A 17624-nucleotide genomic window follows, 5' to 3' on the forward strand; every position below is an offset into this window, starting at 1 on the left:
GTGTTTGTGTGTGTGTTTGTGTGAGTGTGTTTGTGTGTGAGTGTGTGAATGTGTGTGTGTCTGTCTGTCTGTCTGTTGCTGCACATATTTTATGAAGTGGTTTACTATCTAGCCAAAGAGTTACTGCAGGGCCGTGAGTGCTGTCTGATAGGAATAAAATTCCTTCCAGCCCTAATGCTCCCTCTTGAGTTGAAAGCATGCTCTCTTCAGTAGTTACTTCATTAGTATAGCTCTCCTTGGAAAGCTAACTTCTCTACATGTGGACTTGTGGAAGGAACATAAAATAAAGAACACAGGGAAAACACAGAGGAGACAAGGTGGCTTTGAAAGAAAGTTAGCTGTGAAAAAGCCTTCACTTTTGCAAAGGGAACATGTTCTCTCCCCAGAGTTTCTGACTGCAGTGCCAGTTTAGCTGTGTATAATCAGCTTGGCTTAGGTGTTGCTTTGTGGTTCTGGAGATACCTAACTGGCTACACTAGAATGATGTTAGACTAGCGGAGAACCAGCGAGCCGGGAGGGGAGGCCATGAACTCTCCCAGCCTCTAACAGGACAACCACCAATCAGAGCAGTTGAAGCCCCCTCCTTGGTTCTTTCCTCAGCTGATAGAGCTTCCACCAACTGCAGCTCTCTCCTCAGAGTGAAAGATAGGAAGAAAGACCTCTTGAAAGGCAAAGGAGCCACTCTTTTTTTTGTTCTTTTGAAGAAAGCAGTGAGAACAGCCTTTACTTCTTGGCCCCTGTTACCATCCTGTTCCTTCTTCCTTTTGCCTCTAGTCAAGAGCAGCTAGCAGCCGCATCCTTAAGGCAAGAAACCAAACCAGAGGAATTTTAGATGAAACATTCTTAACTTTACTTGTGGAAAAAAGATGCTCTCCCTTAGAGGAAGGAAGCCTTGCTCAATGCTGTTCCTTATCATTAGGAATAGACAGACAGCTAGGCTTTCTGAGAGGCCAGACATGAACTGCAGTTTGCTTCCTGCAGTTTCAGAGTTAAAGACACCAAGAAGAGCCAACGTCCCTTTTCCAGTTTTGGCTTTGGGCCCTTAAGGTTTCATAAGTCTGAGGTAATCGGTGTAGTTGGGTGGACAAGTTCCAAGAGCGTACATGATTGACAGCACTGTCTAATAAAACATCTCCCATTTTTTATCCCCTTTGGAATGTCATCCAAGTTACAACAATAGCTAATAAGTACCTGCCATAGCTATAGCAACAAAGTAGCTGAGTGTGCACCTCTAGCTGTTTTTATGCGTGCGATGGTGTGTTCCCAGGCTCTGTAATCCATTCCTTCCCCCCCCCACCCCCTTTGAGGACTTGGAAGCACTGAGTACAAATTTTCACAGTGTAGCTTTGAAGTACGACTTGTTGGTTCATGCTGACTTATTTGTGTGCTTTCGGAGAGAAGTAGTGAGAATGAGCTGATTTTTAAACTAACAGGTGTAACTCAAAAAGTCTGTAATTGAATGACATGTGGGGTGGGGGGCTTGAGAATCTTACCCATCCCCCACCACACCCTTATATTTAAAATTTACTCCAGGTATTAAATGCCATTATCATGGAGTGAGAGGAAATCTTAGTGATAATTAGTTGAACTCAGTGTTTTGTAAATGTCTCTGGCTATAGAACTTTCCAGTATTACTGGTCAACCTGAGGTAGACCTAGTTTCCTCGGACCCATTGGAGGAAACACTAGTCAAATTCATCTCAGATTTCCCATTGCAGTAAACTCAGACCACAGTGGCCTTAACCCTGCATAAGCTGGGCAGAGTAAGACCTACTAATGCCCATACTGGGTCTTTTCTACTGCACCACTGATGTAGAGAATATTAGGAGTAACCCAGGATTTTAACAGGTCTGGTAACATAATATTTCAATATATATTTAACATGAAAAAATTTATAGTTGTTTTATAAGCAAAACTAAGAAATAACTCTATGCTCATAATGTGTCTTCACAAAACCATCATTCATGGTCAAAACAAAATAAAATCCCCTTTAGAGTTTAATCATCTGAGTTGGTCCAGTCCCCCCTTTTTTGGTCTGTTTTATTTTATTTTGTTTTGTTTGTTTGTTGTTTCATTTTTCCTCCTAAAGAGATAAAAATGAATACTGAGAAAAGAATTGCTAGCCATGAGCTTGGTTTAGGTTCATAATCTATTTTATCTGATTTCCCTGGGCTTTGGATCCCTTTGGATGGTCAGGTTAAAGTACATCTGTTGTCCACATAGATTTAGCTATTGCCCTCCAAGCTAAGCAATCACGAAATTATAGCCATAGTAAATTTAAACAAGAACTCCTCTCGGCTCATCCAGCCCATAAATCCACACGACAGAACAAACATGGTACATCTTGTGGTTAATAGGAGCACATGTGAAAAATTAAGAAATCTTTAGTGACAAGACAAAGAATTACTCCATAAAAATTAATTGGTGTTTAACTGAGGACATACAAACGCAGCGCTTACAGCTGGGCTGACGAACAGTGAGATCAGACATACACAAAGCTCTCATGTTATGTGGATCTCTGGTTCAAGGCGGATCCTACTGTCCCTTAAGGAGAACAGGTCACCCGGATCTTTCTGAGTTTCTCATCTCCTTTCATTTCCATCAGCATGGTGTTCATGAAGGGGTTGCTATAGTTTTCTTCAGACATGGACTTGAAGGAAGCATGTGCCCTTGGAGAGAGGGCATGGCTTAGCGTCCAGCTTGCTCCCAGAGTTTATCATTGGCACACCTTTGAAGACAAATCGTCCCAGGAACTAATTAAAGCAGTGAACAAAAAAAAATTTTTTAAATTTTTAAAAAATCAAGAGGTATCTTTTCAGCATAATAAATACCTTCCCATGAACACAAAGAAAGTGACCTAGATGAAAACGTAAAATCTCCACTTTTTTCAAAAGTTTTTATTCAGTACAGGAACGTTTTCCTGTTTCCATTAACTGGTTTCATTATTTTGCCACATTGCTTAGCAGCCTTAGAGCACACTAGTCAAGATTTGCTAGTGAAGCCGTTTGCCTTTTATAAAATCAGATTTGTTCCATTTTAAAAGCCACGTGTTTAAAATGTGGCACGCAAAAACATTTCCGTGATGCGTAGTTGTGGTTCCATAAAATAAAAATGGTCAGAAGAGACTGCTGCTCATAAAAATCTATATTTCTTGCTAAATGGTAGCACTGGAATGGAATTGCCAGTCAACTCATAGCCATGTGATACTGTCTGTGACTTCAAAACATAAACCATGAGTGCGTTACAACTGGAAAGTATATATTATGCTTCGTTGGTGTGTTTTCTGGTTCCTCTTATTTTATCAGTTGGATTTATCCTCATAAAAGTCAACATTCATAGTTCTGTCATGGAGAATCCGAGTGCTCTGAGCATTTACAGAGACCCTGTAACCACAGGCTTTTCCTCCCAAGCCCCAGTTCCTGAATAGTGACTCAGAGTCTTATCCGTTTATTAATGAATGTCTAGACCTTATGCTAGGCTTGTTCTCTGACTAGCTCATAACTCAATTATCCTATTTATACTATTCTGTGTCTGCCACATGGCTGGTTACCATTCCTCAATTTCATACATCCAACTTCCTCCGAGTTCAAGTGGCAAAAACTCCTGGGCCTGCCTATTCCCGGAGTTTGTTCATATTCTCTCTCTCTCTCTCTCTCTCTCTCTCTCTCTCTCTCTCTCTCTCTGTCTTTCCCTCCCTCACCTCTCTCTATCGGCCTTATGTCTTCTAATCCTGCCTCAGCTAGTGACCATCAGATTTTTATTGACTTAGTGATGCTTCCAGAGTATACAGAAATTATCCCTATAACACACAGCCCTGCTCCAACATACACTCTGAGCTTTACTGCCGGTTGCCAGTGAAAGAGGAAGACCGTTCGTGGAGATAGTGATCATTATGAATATGGTCTACCAACCAAGAATGGAAAGGATGGGCAGTTCTGAGGGACAGCACTTTGCTCAGAAGCATCTGCAGTCCCCTGACTTTATTCCTCCTTTGTGACCTCTGAGCAAGCCCAGGGCTGCAGACAGTTACCCTTGAATTCACAGCAGAGCAGGGTTCCCCTCAACCTTACTTTCAAATACAGAGAGTGAGGAATGAAATGGGGAAAACTCCTTGATGTAAAACATCTTCTTCGATTTCAGTCAAGCTCTTCCTGCTGTTGCTGCCATTGTATGAACCTGGGACGCTTGGTATAATCACACATTTAAGTTAGAATTTGTGGGAGGTCTTTGGCACTGAGGGGCATTGTCCACTTTAAAAAAGAAATATATACATTAAAAACTTCACTCAAAACCTAGCCCAGAATAATATAAATACACTTTTCTGTAAAGCTTTAAATATTTTGATTCTTTTCCTGCCTATATTCTACACTCACTTGTGACCAAAAAGAGAAAACTGTGAACTCTGGCCACATTGTCCTCTCCACAGTGACCAAAGCCTTCTCTCCAAAGCAGGGTTTTAAATCTGTAAATATGCATCTATAACCATCTTTTAGAAAGACTTTTGAAGGAGCCTGTGCTTCCTTTCAACCTAGAAGGAACCTGAGCCCCTTAGCCGTAGCTTCTCTGGTCTCTGGTGGGCCTTCCTCCTCTGTTAGCCTCTAGGCAGGTTAGTAGACACCTGTGTTCCCAGGCACTCCTCAATGGGAGCTCAAGTACAGCAAGCCCCATGGTGATCAAATAAATGACTGAACGAATAAATCAATGAATGAGTTTGACTATAGAACCTAACCCTATGCATTTTGTTTCCAATTAATGCAAAGTGATTATCACACCCCGTTTATGGCCTTGAAGTCTGACAGCCAGTGGCATCGGGATTAGTTCTCCATCCACACCCCTCTTTCTATTGTGGAGGGATTTAGCACGCACACTAATTCTTCAAGGTTGGCTTCTCCAGTTACCCTGGACTCCCTATTGCTCAGCGGCTACCTGGCTGCTTTGCAGCTGCACCAGAGATTAGAAAGTGGGAATCAGGAAACTTTGTTAAAACACGTTTATATCCAGAGCTGAAAACTTAACCAAAGATGGATATCAGAGCACAGAGGGAAATGGAAAGGGGAAAGTGGGGGTGGATAATCCTTGTTTGCATTACTATAGATAAATGAGAGTGGCTTGTATCTAAAATTATAATAGCAATGACTTCACAAGGTTTCTGTGAGAGGAAGATAAGTTCTTAAATGCAATGAGTTTTCACCTGCATCTCACAAAGCACGGAATGTATAGAGACAATCAGCATGTTAACTTTCCCCTCTAATCTGACAATATTACTTTTAAGTATTATTATTTTAAGGCCACGATGTCACCCCTCCACTGCAACTACAAGATTGCACTTGTATGCTTTAATAACATTTATTTAAAAAGTTTCCAAGGTGTGACAACACCTGTAACACCAAAGCAAGAAGGTAAGACGATCACAAGTTCGAGGCCAGTCTGAGCTACACGTCAATACTGTGTCTCACAAACAGAGTAGATGGTTTGGTGGGTAGAACTGCCCGATATACAAGCATGGGGTCCCGAGTGTGGATTCGTGCACGAATGGATCTGTGGTCATGGCAGCACAGCAGTGCTGGTGGAGATGGAGACACATAGATCTGCAAAGCTCATTGGCCAGCCAGTCTAGCCAATCAGTGTGTTACAGATTCAGTGAGAGACCCTGTCTCAAACACTAGAGCTCCATAGAGAAGAAATCCAGCCTACATAAGCATGCATCTGCACACAGACAGGCACACGTATTTTAACCCAGTGGACTTTTTGTTAGGCATACTACATATTTTTTTTGTCTAGGTTCCCTCGCAACCTAAGGACTTTGACTTTCAAGATTTGGAGGAACAGGAGGCTGTGTTTTCTAGAAAGAGACCAAGCTTATGATGGCAATCATGTGTCACTTTAAGCTTTGACTTCATCTGCTTTGTAGTCTGCCCAAAGAGCTTTGCTGAGGCTTCTGATCCCTTACATCATTCTGATTGATTAGTGATGTCTGACACAGGAGGAGCAGGGCAGTGTCACGGCCTTGGCCATGCTTTACGATGTAGTTTTACCATGCCAACATTAGTTTTCTTAAACTCCTCTAGCAATGAGAGTTTAATGTGGGAAAAAATTTAGGAGGTCAGCGTTTGATCAACAGACCTGACTTTCAACTCCTCTCTAAATCCTGAATGCGCTGAGTCCTTTGCCAGAAGGCTGTTAGAATTATGACTTCGTGTAAACTTAACTAAACAAACATGACTATAGCACACATCTCATCTAATGTGGGTTGTCAAGATGTCAAAATCAAAGGTTCTCTCAGCTTAGCAAAGAAGGTGATTTACATCTGCTACGCACTATGCGAAGAGTAGAAGAGGCTGGTCTCTCCTGGTGTGCTCACTAACGACACTGCTTGCTTAAGTTTATACTTGGGAAGTACACTTCAGTTTGACTTGGTCAAAGTGGATAAACTTCTTGACATAAACATTCTAACGCAAACTCTATAACACTGGTATAATTTAAACTATCTGTCCAGCCCTTTCATCTTCTATACACTTATTCCTTTTATTAAATGACCATCAATGGTCCAAGTCTTGAAATGCCAGCTATTGTGATGCTAACAGGCTAGGATCTTATTTCAATTAAAAGTTAGTTTATTAATGGGGAGGCTGAAGTAGCTCTCCCAGTTCAAGGCCAGCCAGGACAGGAACGCTGTGGGAAATAAGCAAAGATCATTTATATTTACAGTTCACAAAAGGAGGGGACACAGCCATACTATAAGAGGAACCAAGTCAGCAGCCCCTGGGACAAATAAAGGCAGGGAATCTGTGGATAGAAGCCAGTATTGCAATTTCTATGGGAAGGATGGTAATAGAATGAACCAACTGATGGTTCCTAAGTACAGGGCTTGTTCCTACTTTTTAGTACCTGGCTCAGGGACCATGAAGACAAGTAAGCAGGTGGTCACTTGAAGTGACAGCCCAGTGGAGAATGTAACAGGAGCAGTTGCTCTGAGTTGCCTGGGTTACATGTGAAAAGTGTATTTGCAGGCAGTTTAAGATCTCTTGCTGTGGCTGACCCTGGGAAGATCAGTCTCTTCAAGGCCACAATACCCCAGATGCCAAAGAAGCAGAAACATGGAAAATACTCTGTACTAAACACCCTACTGAAGCCCAGTGACTATGTATAAAGGACCAAGTCATAAACTAGGAAGAAACTTATACTTACTAGGAAAGGAAAACACAGGAAGAACTGATTTCAATATAATATGAACAGCTGAGTGGAAGGTCATATGTCCATGGCACCAGCACTTGGAGAGCAGACTCAGGATGATCGTGAGTTCATGACCAACTTTGGGAGATATTAAATTGATACAATGAGTTGAGACTAGCCTGGTACAAAAGAACTTGGCTGGAAGATCTCAACTCCTAAAAACTTGTACATGTGTGTGCATGTGTGCAGGCGAGTGTGTATGTGTGTGTGTGTGTGTGTGTCTTGTGTCTGTGTGTTTATCTATGTGTTTGTGTGTAGGGTGTTTAGGTGTCTGAGTATGTGTAGTAAATCCATTGTTGCAAACAAAGCACTTATCTTACCCTTTCTGGTATATGAAATATATACTCTTTAAGGTATATTTTAGGTCTTATGTATTATGCTTGGAGGTTTTATTTTTCTTTTAGTCATAAACTTATCTTTATTATACCATAATTAGTCTTATAAAATACAAGTTCTACGGAATTAATAATCTAGAAAAGCCTCTCACAATATGCACATAGGACTTTAGTAGGTTCTTAATAAGAATCCCATGATCTATTAAGTTTGGTAAGTGCTAGATCAGAAAAACTGTATTTTTCTGCAGGCCTTCCCAGAGCATTTGGTAAAGAAAGTGAATTGTAACCCTCAAAAGCTGAGGAGAGAATATTGTGTGACTGCTCTGCACCAGCTCAGTGCCGCATAGAGAGGATCGATAAGAAATTGCTCTAAATGTGTTTTCTGTTGCAATAAAGAAGCAGTTCATAGTCAAAAGGTATAAATATGGGGAGGGAAAGAAACTTAATCCAGTCATGGTGAGTTAGACCTAGGACACTCAGGAGGCTAAACCAAGAGGATCACTCTAAGTTCCAAGCCAACCTGGGCTTGGACTGAGACCCTGTCTTTTAAAAAAAGCATCAGAAAGAGAAAGCAAAGAGGAAAATATGGAAGAATTTTGAGGAAAGGTAGAAATATAATCAAAGTATGTTATGGTGTGTATATGAAATTATCTCAATAAAATCCACTATTTTGTACTAATAAAAAGTAATCCATTTGCTAAGTAGGAAAGTAAGATATAAATACATTAGACATTGAGTAATGATAGAAGAAGGTAGTACAGAAGATATAATAACCTAGTCATAAATAGGGCTAGAGAGATGGCTCAGCACTTTGGAGCATTTGTTATTCTTGCAGAGGACCCAGGTTAAATTTCCAGCACCACATGGAACCTCTTGGCCGTCCATAAGTACAGTGCCAGGGGATCTGACATCCTCTTCTGCCCACCAATATACAGCAAGCATGCGCATGGTGCCCATGCATAGATACAGGCAAAACACCTGTATATACAAAAGAAGAAAATCACTTAAAAAATTAGTGATAAATTGTCAAATAAGTGAAGCGATATTAGAAGCTTTTAAGTGAGCAAAACAAAAGAACTTTTAATATGCTTTAATATAAGAGACCATAGATGTGACACACATTGGCCTTGGAACGAGGATTCAAGAGCCGTTGATACAGGTTAGCAGGACCAGGGCATATTAGATCTGGACTTAAGGGTTACATTCAAATGAAGCACTCAGGGCTCTGCAATGATGGAGTAGACCTAGGGGTTCTCTATGATGGAGAGTCAGGACTCTCTATGTCTAAACTCCAAGTGGTGCTGAGGCAGCTGTCCCAAGGTCTGCAGTTTAGAAACAAAAAAGCAGGCAGTGGAGAACTTTTTCTCCAAAGTGAGTTTCAAAGAGGGACAGTGTATTTACTGCTCCTCTGTCATAAAACAAAAGCGGCTGCAGGCGATATATAAGTGAATGAATCTGGTTATACTTTAAAAAAAAACTTTATTCACCCCAAAGTTTAAGGTTATTAACAATTTTCAGCATCACAAAATATTATTCTTCTCTTGATTTTTTTTTCCCTCTCAGCCATTCAGAAGTATATCAAACAGAATTTGCTGGCAACTGTGTTAAAACAGGCTGCAGACTATACATTTGCTGGGTTAGAGGGTGAGAGTTTACACATACTCATGTACAGCTGACAAAGGTCTCCCATTGAGGTACATCCACCCCATGGACATCATCATCTTCTTAAACCTCTCCGTTACCTTTTCATGATTCCTTTTCCCTTAATAGTGTGTTTCTTCTTTTTCCTGCTAGACAAAACTATCTACTGCCAGAACAGATGCACAAACTCCACATTGGTTTCAGAGTTTACCAAACACAATTCCATTCCTTTGTTTAGACAACACTCAGCGCTTGTGTGGTCAGCGGAGTGTGTCCATTGAGCAAGCCTTTGGCTTGGCCTAGGAGAAGATATTTGTAGTGAGGATTAATGCAGAGCATCAGAAGAGAATTGCAAAGAAGGGAAGGTGTGGGTAAGAAGGGTGGAAGAGTAACCCTTGAGGAGATATAACAGTGTAGAGAGTCCTTGGAATATTTGACAGAAACAGAAGTTTATCATAAAAAGAACAATAGAAAATAAAGCTAAAGTGAAGTTACCAGGAAGCCATCAATGACAGACATGAAGTTTAAGGAGTGACAGGTGGAAGAAATTCAAGAGCTTTAGTTTTGATGACAGACACGGAATTTATCATATTTCAGAGATATGGGGTCACCTAAGGCCAACATCACCGTTTAGTGCAAGTGGGTAGCAAGCTGGACTAAGGCTGTGTAAGGAGAGAAGAAAGGGGATGAGACATGGCTTAGAGCCAGATGGATCTCTAAGACGCTACACAAACAAGAACAATCACACTGTGCCCCAGAATCAAGAAAGACTGCCCCTTTCTGTCACCACCCTTAAATGACATGAGCCACATTACATAAAATGATGTGTGGGACTGGCCAACTGTGTTTATTTAAAAACACATCATTCTAGCAGGTTTGAGGGGAAGGTGTATTTTGTTTTGTTTTATTTTATGTAAAAGCAGCTGCTGTTGAGGAGCTAGGGAGATAGAAGAAGGTCTGGAGAGGTAACCTCTGTCAATCAGCTCGGTCTCTCCCACCATTTGGGAAAAGAAATCACTGGCTAGCAAGAATAAAGTACAGCTCAGTTGTTCCCTCTCTTCTCTTCATCTTGGAGAACAAAGCAGCCAGCTAGAAACTGTTGTAAGTATCAGAAATGCGAAGGCATTGGACCTGTCCTGCTCAGTGCTCAGGACACTGCATTAATGACCATGTTTCCTGAGCACCACAGAACGTTTGAGCATGAAATTTATATTTCTTTATGTGCTTCCTTATATAAGAATAATAGGCAAAATTATAATGATTGTTCGAGTCTTTCGTTATTAAACATGTTGTTAAAGCACTTTGATGTTTTAGTCCCTTAATTTTGTAACCAACAGTCTTTATAAGTTCAACAAGGTCCCTTAATTTAAGGTTACTAAAATGTGCAAGATGCTTTGCAAAGAAATCCTTTGTGGGTTGAGTATGTCTAGTCCTTAATTTCACAGTCTAGGTTCAGTTTCCGTGAGTAACACTGACACAGATCTTTTATCAAGCAAGTATCTTTTAGCGTAGTACGAGCCTTGCTTAGCATCCAGCTTATACCTCACCCATTCCTCTGTCATCCCTCCTCCTCATGTCCTCCTCGTGTCTTACAGATGGTTCTGTGAGGGGAAGGAGCTGTACAACAGTCCTGACATTCAGATCCACTGCGAGAGTGGGGACCTGCACACCTTGGTCATTGCCGAGGCCTTTGAGGACGACACAGGTCGCTACACGTGTCTGGCTACCAACCCCAGTGGCTCAGACAGCACATCGGCAGAGGTGTTCATTGAAGGTAAGCAGAGTATGGAGGGGGGAAGTGTGGATGGTCTTCTGGCTGTCCTTCAGACATCCTTGCATCCTGTGTATACAGTTTTCCAAAACAAATGGCACTGCAGTCCTGTGGGTTAAACCTTGTTTATCCTGAAACAACAACAACAACAAAAACTCTAGGAGTACATTGAATTCTTCTTTGAACAGTTCTGACAGTCCAGCATGCACCAACTGTGCCTAATGCCAACACCAACTCTCCTTTTATTTCCATCACATTCACTTGGACTAATTTACAATATAAAGCAATATATTTATATTTACAATATAAAGCCCTCCCACACAAGCAAATGAAGTATGGAAAAGTACTTAAAACACTGTATCATCCAAAATTATAAAAGATTTAGGAAGTCACCCATGGGAATTAGAAGTGAGGAGTACTTTGAAACGTTTTCATTTTTACTAAATCTGAGCATTGGGCTTTTGTTTGGTTTTGTTGTTGTTGTTGTCGAGACTCCCTTATTTCCACTAATTAACCCTGAACTTGAATGAATTAGTGGGGATGATATAAAAACCCAGTGCCATAAGAGCAGTTTGGGAGAATGGAATGCTTCTATTGGCCAATCATTAATCTTTTTTTTACCATGTCCACGCCTTGTGAAATCGGAAAGCTTGATGACTGAAGTACCATTGAGATAACTGTTTTCGTGTCAGCATCAGTATTTTTAAATAATCGGAAGGGCATGAGCCACATTTCTCAGACTCCCGTTAAATCTACAACTAAATGGCTATCCTTGAACTCAATTGCTTCTTAAAATAATAATTGAACTTTTGAACAAGCATGAAAATACTTGTGGCGTCTACTAGGTTGATCTTCAGTTTTCAGCTAATTAGTCTAATTATGTTATACTACTTGATTAGGAAAGCAAAAGAAAGTAAGCTCCAAACTCTTGCCTCGAGCTGTTTCAAGAACTGAAGTCAAAGCATCAAGTACTGTTGACTAAAAACTGGTATCTCTGCTTTTTGAAAGGACTTTTCTACTTGGCATAAATATTTCCAGGGACCTCAAGCAACCTTCCCCTCTTAGGAAAAGCAAACAGCTCCTGGCTAATACCTACTACCCATATGGCACTTGGAAAGCACACACATAGGCATGCAGATAAACTTATTTAAGCTTCACTCCTAGTCCTTTGAGGCATTTCTCTGACTTCCATTTTGCAAATGAGAAGCAGACCCCGACAGATTGAGAGAGGCTCCCCCAAGTTAAAGCCCATGTTCTTAGGCTCTATCACAATGATGACGACTTTAAAGTGCTTCATAAGTGAAAAAAAACTGATGACAAAGACGTCTCATGCCATGATGAGTTCTTAGTAAGTGTCACTAATGGGCAGGCTCCATAGTGACCTGCATGTGGCATGGTAGAACACAGTGGAGGGGACTGAAGGAAACCTGCTTCCACATTATGATCTCACGCCTGTTCACTCAGAACACTTTAAAATGCAATGCCTCGTTTGCTTGGGGGCTTGCTGGAAATAAGCTAGAATTTTCTTTCCCAATGCATAGTTTCCCGTGATACTCAGTAAACTCGGCCCCTGATCATAAGTTTTTGTGAGTTTAGATAGTGTGTGCAACCTTATAGAGATTGAAGGGAGGGCAAAGGAGCTGGGCAAAGCAAGATAAGGAGCCAGCAAGATTCCTCTTCCCAAGAGTTACATAAATTATTATAGAAACTTGGTAGCGTTGACCTTGTTAAATATGGATAAACATTTAAGTTTTAAGTGAAAAATGTAAATGTATATTTATCCCCGAGGAGAAAGACATGAAGGAGAGTCAAGCTCAGATCCATTCTTAGTCTCACTGTGAGTCCAAGGAGGAAATGTTTATATTAATTAATTCCAGTGCTGCTTAGAATCAGGCCTTCTCAAACACATCGCTAGTTCTGCAAGGAGTTACCAGAAGCTGAGAAGTGGTAAAGTTTTAAATATCAGCAAAAAAACCTTTTCTGAATGTTTCAAAACTTATTATTAGTTGGAAGTTATCTAAATTCCATTGTTTGGGCCCTTGAGACAGCACAGTGGGTAGGACCACTTGCTGTCAAGCCTGACAATTTGAATTTGGGACCCATATGGTAGAAGAGACTCCCGAGAGATTCCCCCTGACCTCCACACTTGCTGTGGTATGAGTGTGCCCATCACACACAGTGTTAGTAATGATATTAATAACATAATAATAAATAAAAAATGGCTGGATATCCTCCACTCCCTCTGTGTGTGTGTGTGTGTGTATGCTAACCTAAGCCAAAGATTCAAACCCAGGCAAGTCTGCCACTTCTTTGCTGGCCCAGAATAAGAGGGAGTTCTAACTCTCCCTGGGGATGCTATTATCCTTGCCTTGCTCTGGTCTGATAGCATTTTCCAAAACACAGTAATTTTTTTTTGTTTTGTTTTGTTTTTGCCATCCTCACATGTATGTTCGATAACTGCTGTGAAATGGGCACTGGCCCCAACACAAAGCTCACACTAGTGAACGTATAGCTATTCTGGAGCTCACAGTCCAGAAGAAAAGGCCCAGGAAAATCCTTAACAATCAAGGCCTGGCAAGTCTATGAAAGACATAAGGGCAGTTGACTGGATGGGTGAGTGGAAAGCCACTCTGAAAAGGTGACATTTAATCTCAGACCAGCAGAGATGGAAAAGCAGGGGAAAGGGTGCTCCAGGCAGAGGGACCACAGGCAAAGGACTGGATAGTGAAGCCCAGAAGGGCAGAAGGAACCAACAGATTCCAGGGTACCTGGACATCGTCAGCCAGGTGATAGGAACTAAAGCAACTTAGAGGTAAAAAGGGTTTGTTTTTATTCAGAATTCCAGGTTTGGGTCCATTATTTCAGGAAATGCAAGGTGGTAGGAACTTGAAACAGTAAGTCACATGGTATCCATAATTAAGAACAGAGAGAACCGAATGCTTACTGGCTTTATATTGCTTAATTTGCTCTTTACATTTAGCCTAAGACCCCTTGCCTAGGAAATAGTGCTATCCACAGTGGGCTGGATCTTGTCATGCTCATTAGCATAATCAGAACAGTCCATCACAGACATGCTCACAGATCAACCTAATCAAAACAATTTCTCGCTGCCTTCCAGATGATACATTGTATCAAGTTGATAGTTAAAACTAACCATTACCCCAGGAAAAGGAAGCGGCTTCAAGAAGGCGGGACTTGCTAGCAGGGTCCATTCTACTGAGAAGTCAAAGGAGGTCAAGGAGCAAAGCACTGACTTTAGCCATGCTGGCATTGTTGGTGATTTTTAGCAAGAAGGAGTTCGGGGACAGGGTGTCATTAGATGAGAAAAGTCTGCAAACTGGGGAAGCAGTTTGCAGTAGCAGATACTGGATAGTTGTTCAGGAAGTTTGGCCAAGTCACCAGCAGAAACATTATCAGTATCTGGAAAAGAATATGAGGTCATAAAGGACAGTTGTTTTCAGACAGGAGTTACTGGAATGCATTTATATGCTGATGAAAAGACGTAATAAGTGAGAAAATTAGATTGAGCAGAAGAGAGGAAGGATTAAGATACAACATCTTTAAGGGGAAAGAAGAACATGGCTCCTGTATGTATAGGATAGGGAGTAGTCTCAGGAATATGTAAATAGGACAGATAGACAACATGTGAAATAAATCCATCCCAACTTTCTACGACTCCTTCCTCTTACCATCGTAAAATTAATTACATGGATTGGTATAGCTTCAGGAACTCTGAAGGGTAGGGTGGTGACTCTGAAATGTGGAGTGAATGAAGCTGGATTGAACTAGACCTTGTGGGCATGAAGACTGTGGATGTAGAGGAGAGGGCGGGAAGTCAGCATCAGAAGATAGGGAGGTCCGACAGGAATGCAGAAGAGAAATGCAAGGAGCCAGGTACTGCTTGACATTGGTTTGTATTTCCTCAATGCTGAGTAGTGAGATTTGAAAGGATGCTGTGACCTTGCATGGGCAAATGTTCCTTCTGCACCCGTGAGGTCAAGACCCAAATGCCAGACCACCGTAGTGCACCAGTGTCTAATATCCAATGGGTATCCGAGCAAATTGCATTCTGCTAGAGAGAACCTAAGAATATTTAGGCTGTTTTTCATATTATGTATTTTAAAATAATTTTCCTAATATCTTTATGGATTGCTAATGGTTGCTCTAAGACTTTTAACAGTGGCTCTGTGCGTTGAAATCAGATCATTGTCAGTATCTATGGAGTTGATCTTAGTGTGGTGCTAGCTATTCTAAAGATCATGAAAGCGGTATTTTCTTTAAAAATAAATATACATACAAACACATACACACACACACATAAATCACATAAAACCATTCATAGCCTCACTGCCCTGTGATCCTCTCTGTTTTATATGTATTGCTGGGAACTGAAGTTAGGGCTTCACACATACACCGCACCACCAAGCCATTGTCCAACCCAATAGTCGCCTTTAGTATGTTACCACGTCTTATCTTTTTCCTGTGCATCTTTTCCTCCAAATAGTTTTCTGCACCTGGTTTGTTAGTTTGTTTTTCATTTAAATTATTGTCTCCCAAACATCTACCCATGTCATAAACATTTCTGAGCAACAGATAACCCAGAAGGGCAGACTTGCAGGGGGAGAGAGGAATTGCTATCAGGTGAGGGAAAGGAAGTAGCTGGCACTGTAAGGATTTGTAACCCTGCCACTGCTGTTTGGACACCTGAGAAATAAGGTGACATTGACATTCCACAAGGGCTGGGCAGGTGCAGAAAACACCCCAGGGATACTAATGCTTTTCACTATCTCTCTCTGATGATCAATTGCAAAAGGAGAAAAAGAAAACTTTTCTTTTTTTGCTTTTTTAAAGTTTGTCTATGTAGGGACCAAACCTGGGATCTTCCATGTACTAGTCAGGAGCTCTGCCTCTGTGCTATAGCTACAGTCCAAGAAAGTGTGTCTGTCTGTCTGTCTGTCTGTCTGTTTTTGTTTAAGATACGAGTTCCTTTTGTAACACAGGCTAGCCATGAACTTACAAGAATCTGCCTGTGCTAGGATTCAAGTCTAGTCCTGCATCACAATTGCCTGACTCCTGCAATAAATCTTTTGTTGTCATTCCTGCTGTATGTTTTTGTTGTTGTTGTTGTTGTTGTTGTTGTTGTTGTTGTTGTTGCTGCTGCTGCTGCTGCTACTGCTGTTCAGACAGGGCCAGACTAGTCAAAGCTAGTCTGGGACTCAACTGCTTAAGTAGTCCAGATTCACCTTAAATTCAAGGCTATCCTCCTGCCTCAGTCTCTCCAGTGCTAGAAATAGAAGTATAAACCACACACCAGCAAGAATGATCTTTTAGTAGGAATAGCAAGATGACTCAGCAGGTAAAGGCACTTGGCCACCAAAGGCTGGCAGCATGAGTTCAATCCCCAGAACCTACATAAAAGAGTATGGAGAAACCTGTCTACTGAGATAGTCTGACCCACACATGTGTACTGTGATGTGTATGCTCCCTCACACTAAGTTTCTTAAACCAAAAAAAAAAAAAAAAAAAAAAAGACTTTTAAAATAGAAATCAAAGAGGAAAATTTTTTTTCACCTGTTAGAAATATTTGGAGTCAGGTGGGCATAGCTGTTTTTCTCCCACATGACCTCTTTGAGACCACCTGGGACCACATCCATAGGACTTTGCTCCCCTTAAAATCAATTTTATGATTCCAAGTAAGCTGTTATCTCAGAAGAGCCCAGCCCATACTGATAACCAGCTTGCTTTCTGAGGCTTCCGCTGCTTAGCCCCTCCTACCTCTTCATCAAAGTGTAAGCTTCCTCCTCCTCTCGCTAAAGTCTGCTTCTACTGCTTCCATGTGTTTTGCCTGTTTTCACTAAGTACCCCCGCCCCCAGCTAACCCTACAGTTCAGTCCTCTCACCACCTCCAATGCCCTGCCAATAAACTCCAAACCTTTCAGCTCCAGCACACCGGACCTGCCCTGTGTATCTAACTGGCCTCAAATGTTACCTCTCCAGCATGCTGCCGGTTTTCTGCTACACACTCCACTCCCTGTCCCCAAATAAGCCTTGCAATTCCCTAACCGCATGCTTCCGGCAGAGGCTAAAGGCCAGCTCTGAGCAAGCATGGAACTAAGCACTCTGAGGAATTCAGACACACACAGCCTAGAAGGTCATGGGGGAAGGGACCATTCAAAAACAGAGTGCAGCCTGTCACCATCTCAAAGTTACCCATCAGCTTGGTTCTTCCATTTTGCTGCCTATGAAGTATCACTTACTTCTTGGTGAGGTTAAAATAGGTTATCATAATCCAAAGGTGCAAGGAGCCAAGCTGACTGCTGAAGACATGTTAACCATTCTCAGTTTGGTAACTCCTTTTTTAACCCTTAGTTCTTGGAGGACTGATAATTTTTCAGCATAAAGGACAGGTGAGATGCATGGTGTAAACAAAAAGCCCTCAGAATCCAGAGAAGACAGCCATTCTCTTAAAGAGGCAGAATAGCAAGAGTGTGTCCTAGCAAAGTGAGTCGCAGAACTGCAGGTACAAAGGAGGAACCTGACACGAGACAAGGGGCCACCCTCTCCCTCCCTGTCATTCTTTGTGAGCCTCCCTTGCTCCCTACTTAGAACTACAAGCTCACCCATTCCTCTCTCTGCCCACACTTC

General features: G+C 41.5%; 1 protein-coding gene across 3 annotated transcripts in view; it reads left to right on the forward strand.

Moving 5' to 3' along the window:
- The window catches only part of Palld (palladin, cytoskeletal associated protein), a 391437-nt gene that overhangs the window by 160528 nt on the left and 213285 nt on the right, over positions 1 to 17624 (forward strand). For all 3 annotated transcript variants that reach the window (XM_028757735.1, XM_028757733.1, XM_028757734.1), the window contains one exon: positions 10804 to 10982. In XM_028757735.1, coding sequence (XP_028613568.1) covers positions 10804 to 10982 — 179 coding nt within the window. The remainder of the gene's footprint in view (positions 1 to 10803; positions 10983 to 17624) is intronic.

This window comes from Grammomys surdaster, unplaced genomic scaffold (genome assembly GCF_004785775.1).
Source record: "Grammomys surdaster isolate TR1022 unplaced genomic scaffold, NIH_TR_1.0 126182, whole genome shotgun sequence".
Classification (NCBI taxonomy): domain Eukaryota; kingdom Metazoa; phylum Chordata; class Mammalia; order Rodentia; family Muridae; genus Grammomys; species Grammomys surdaster.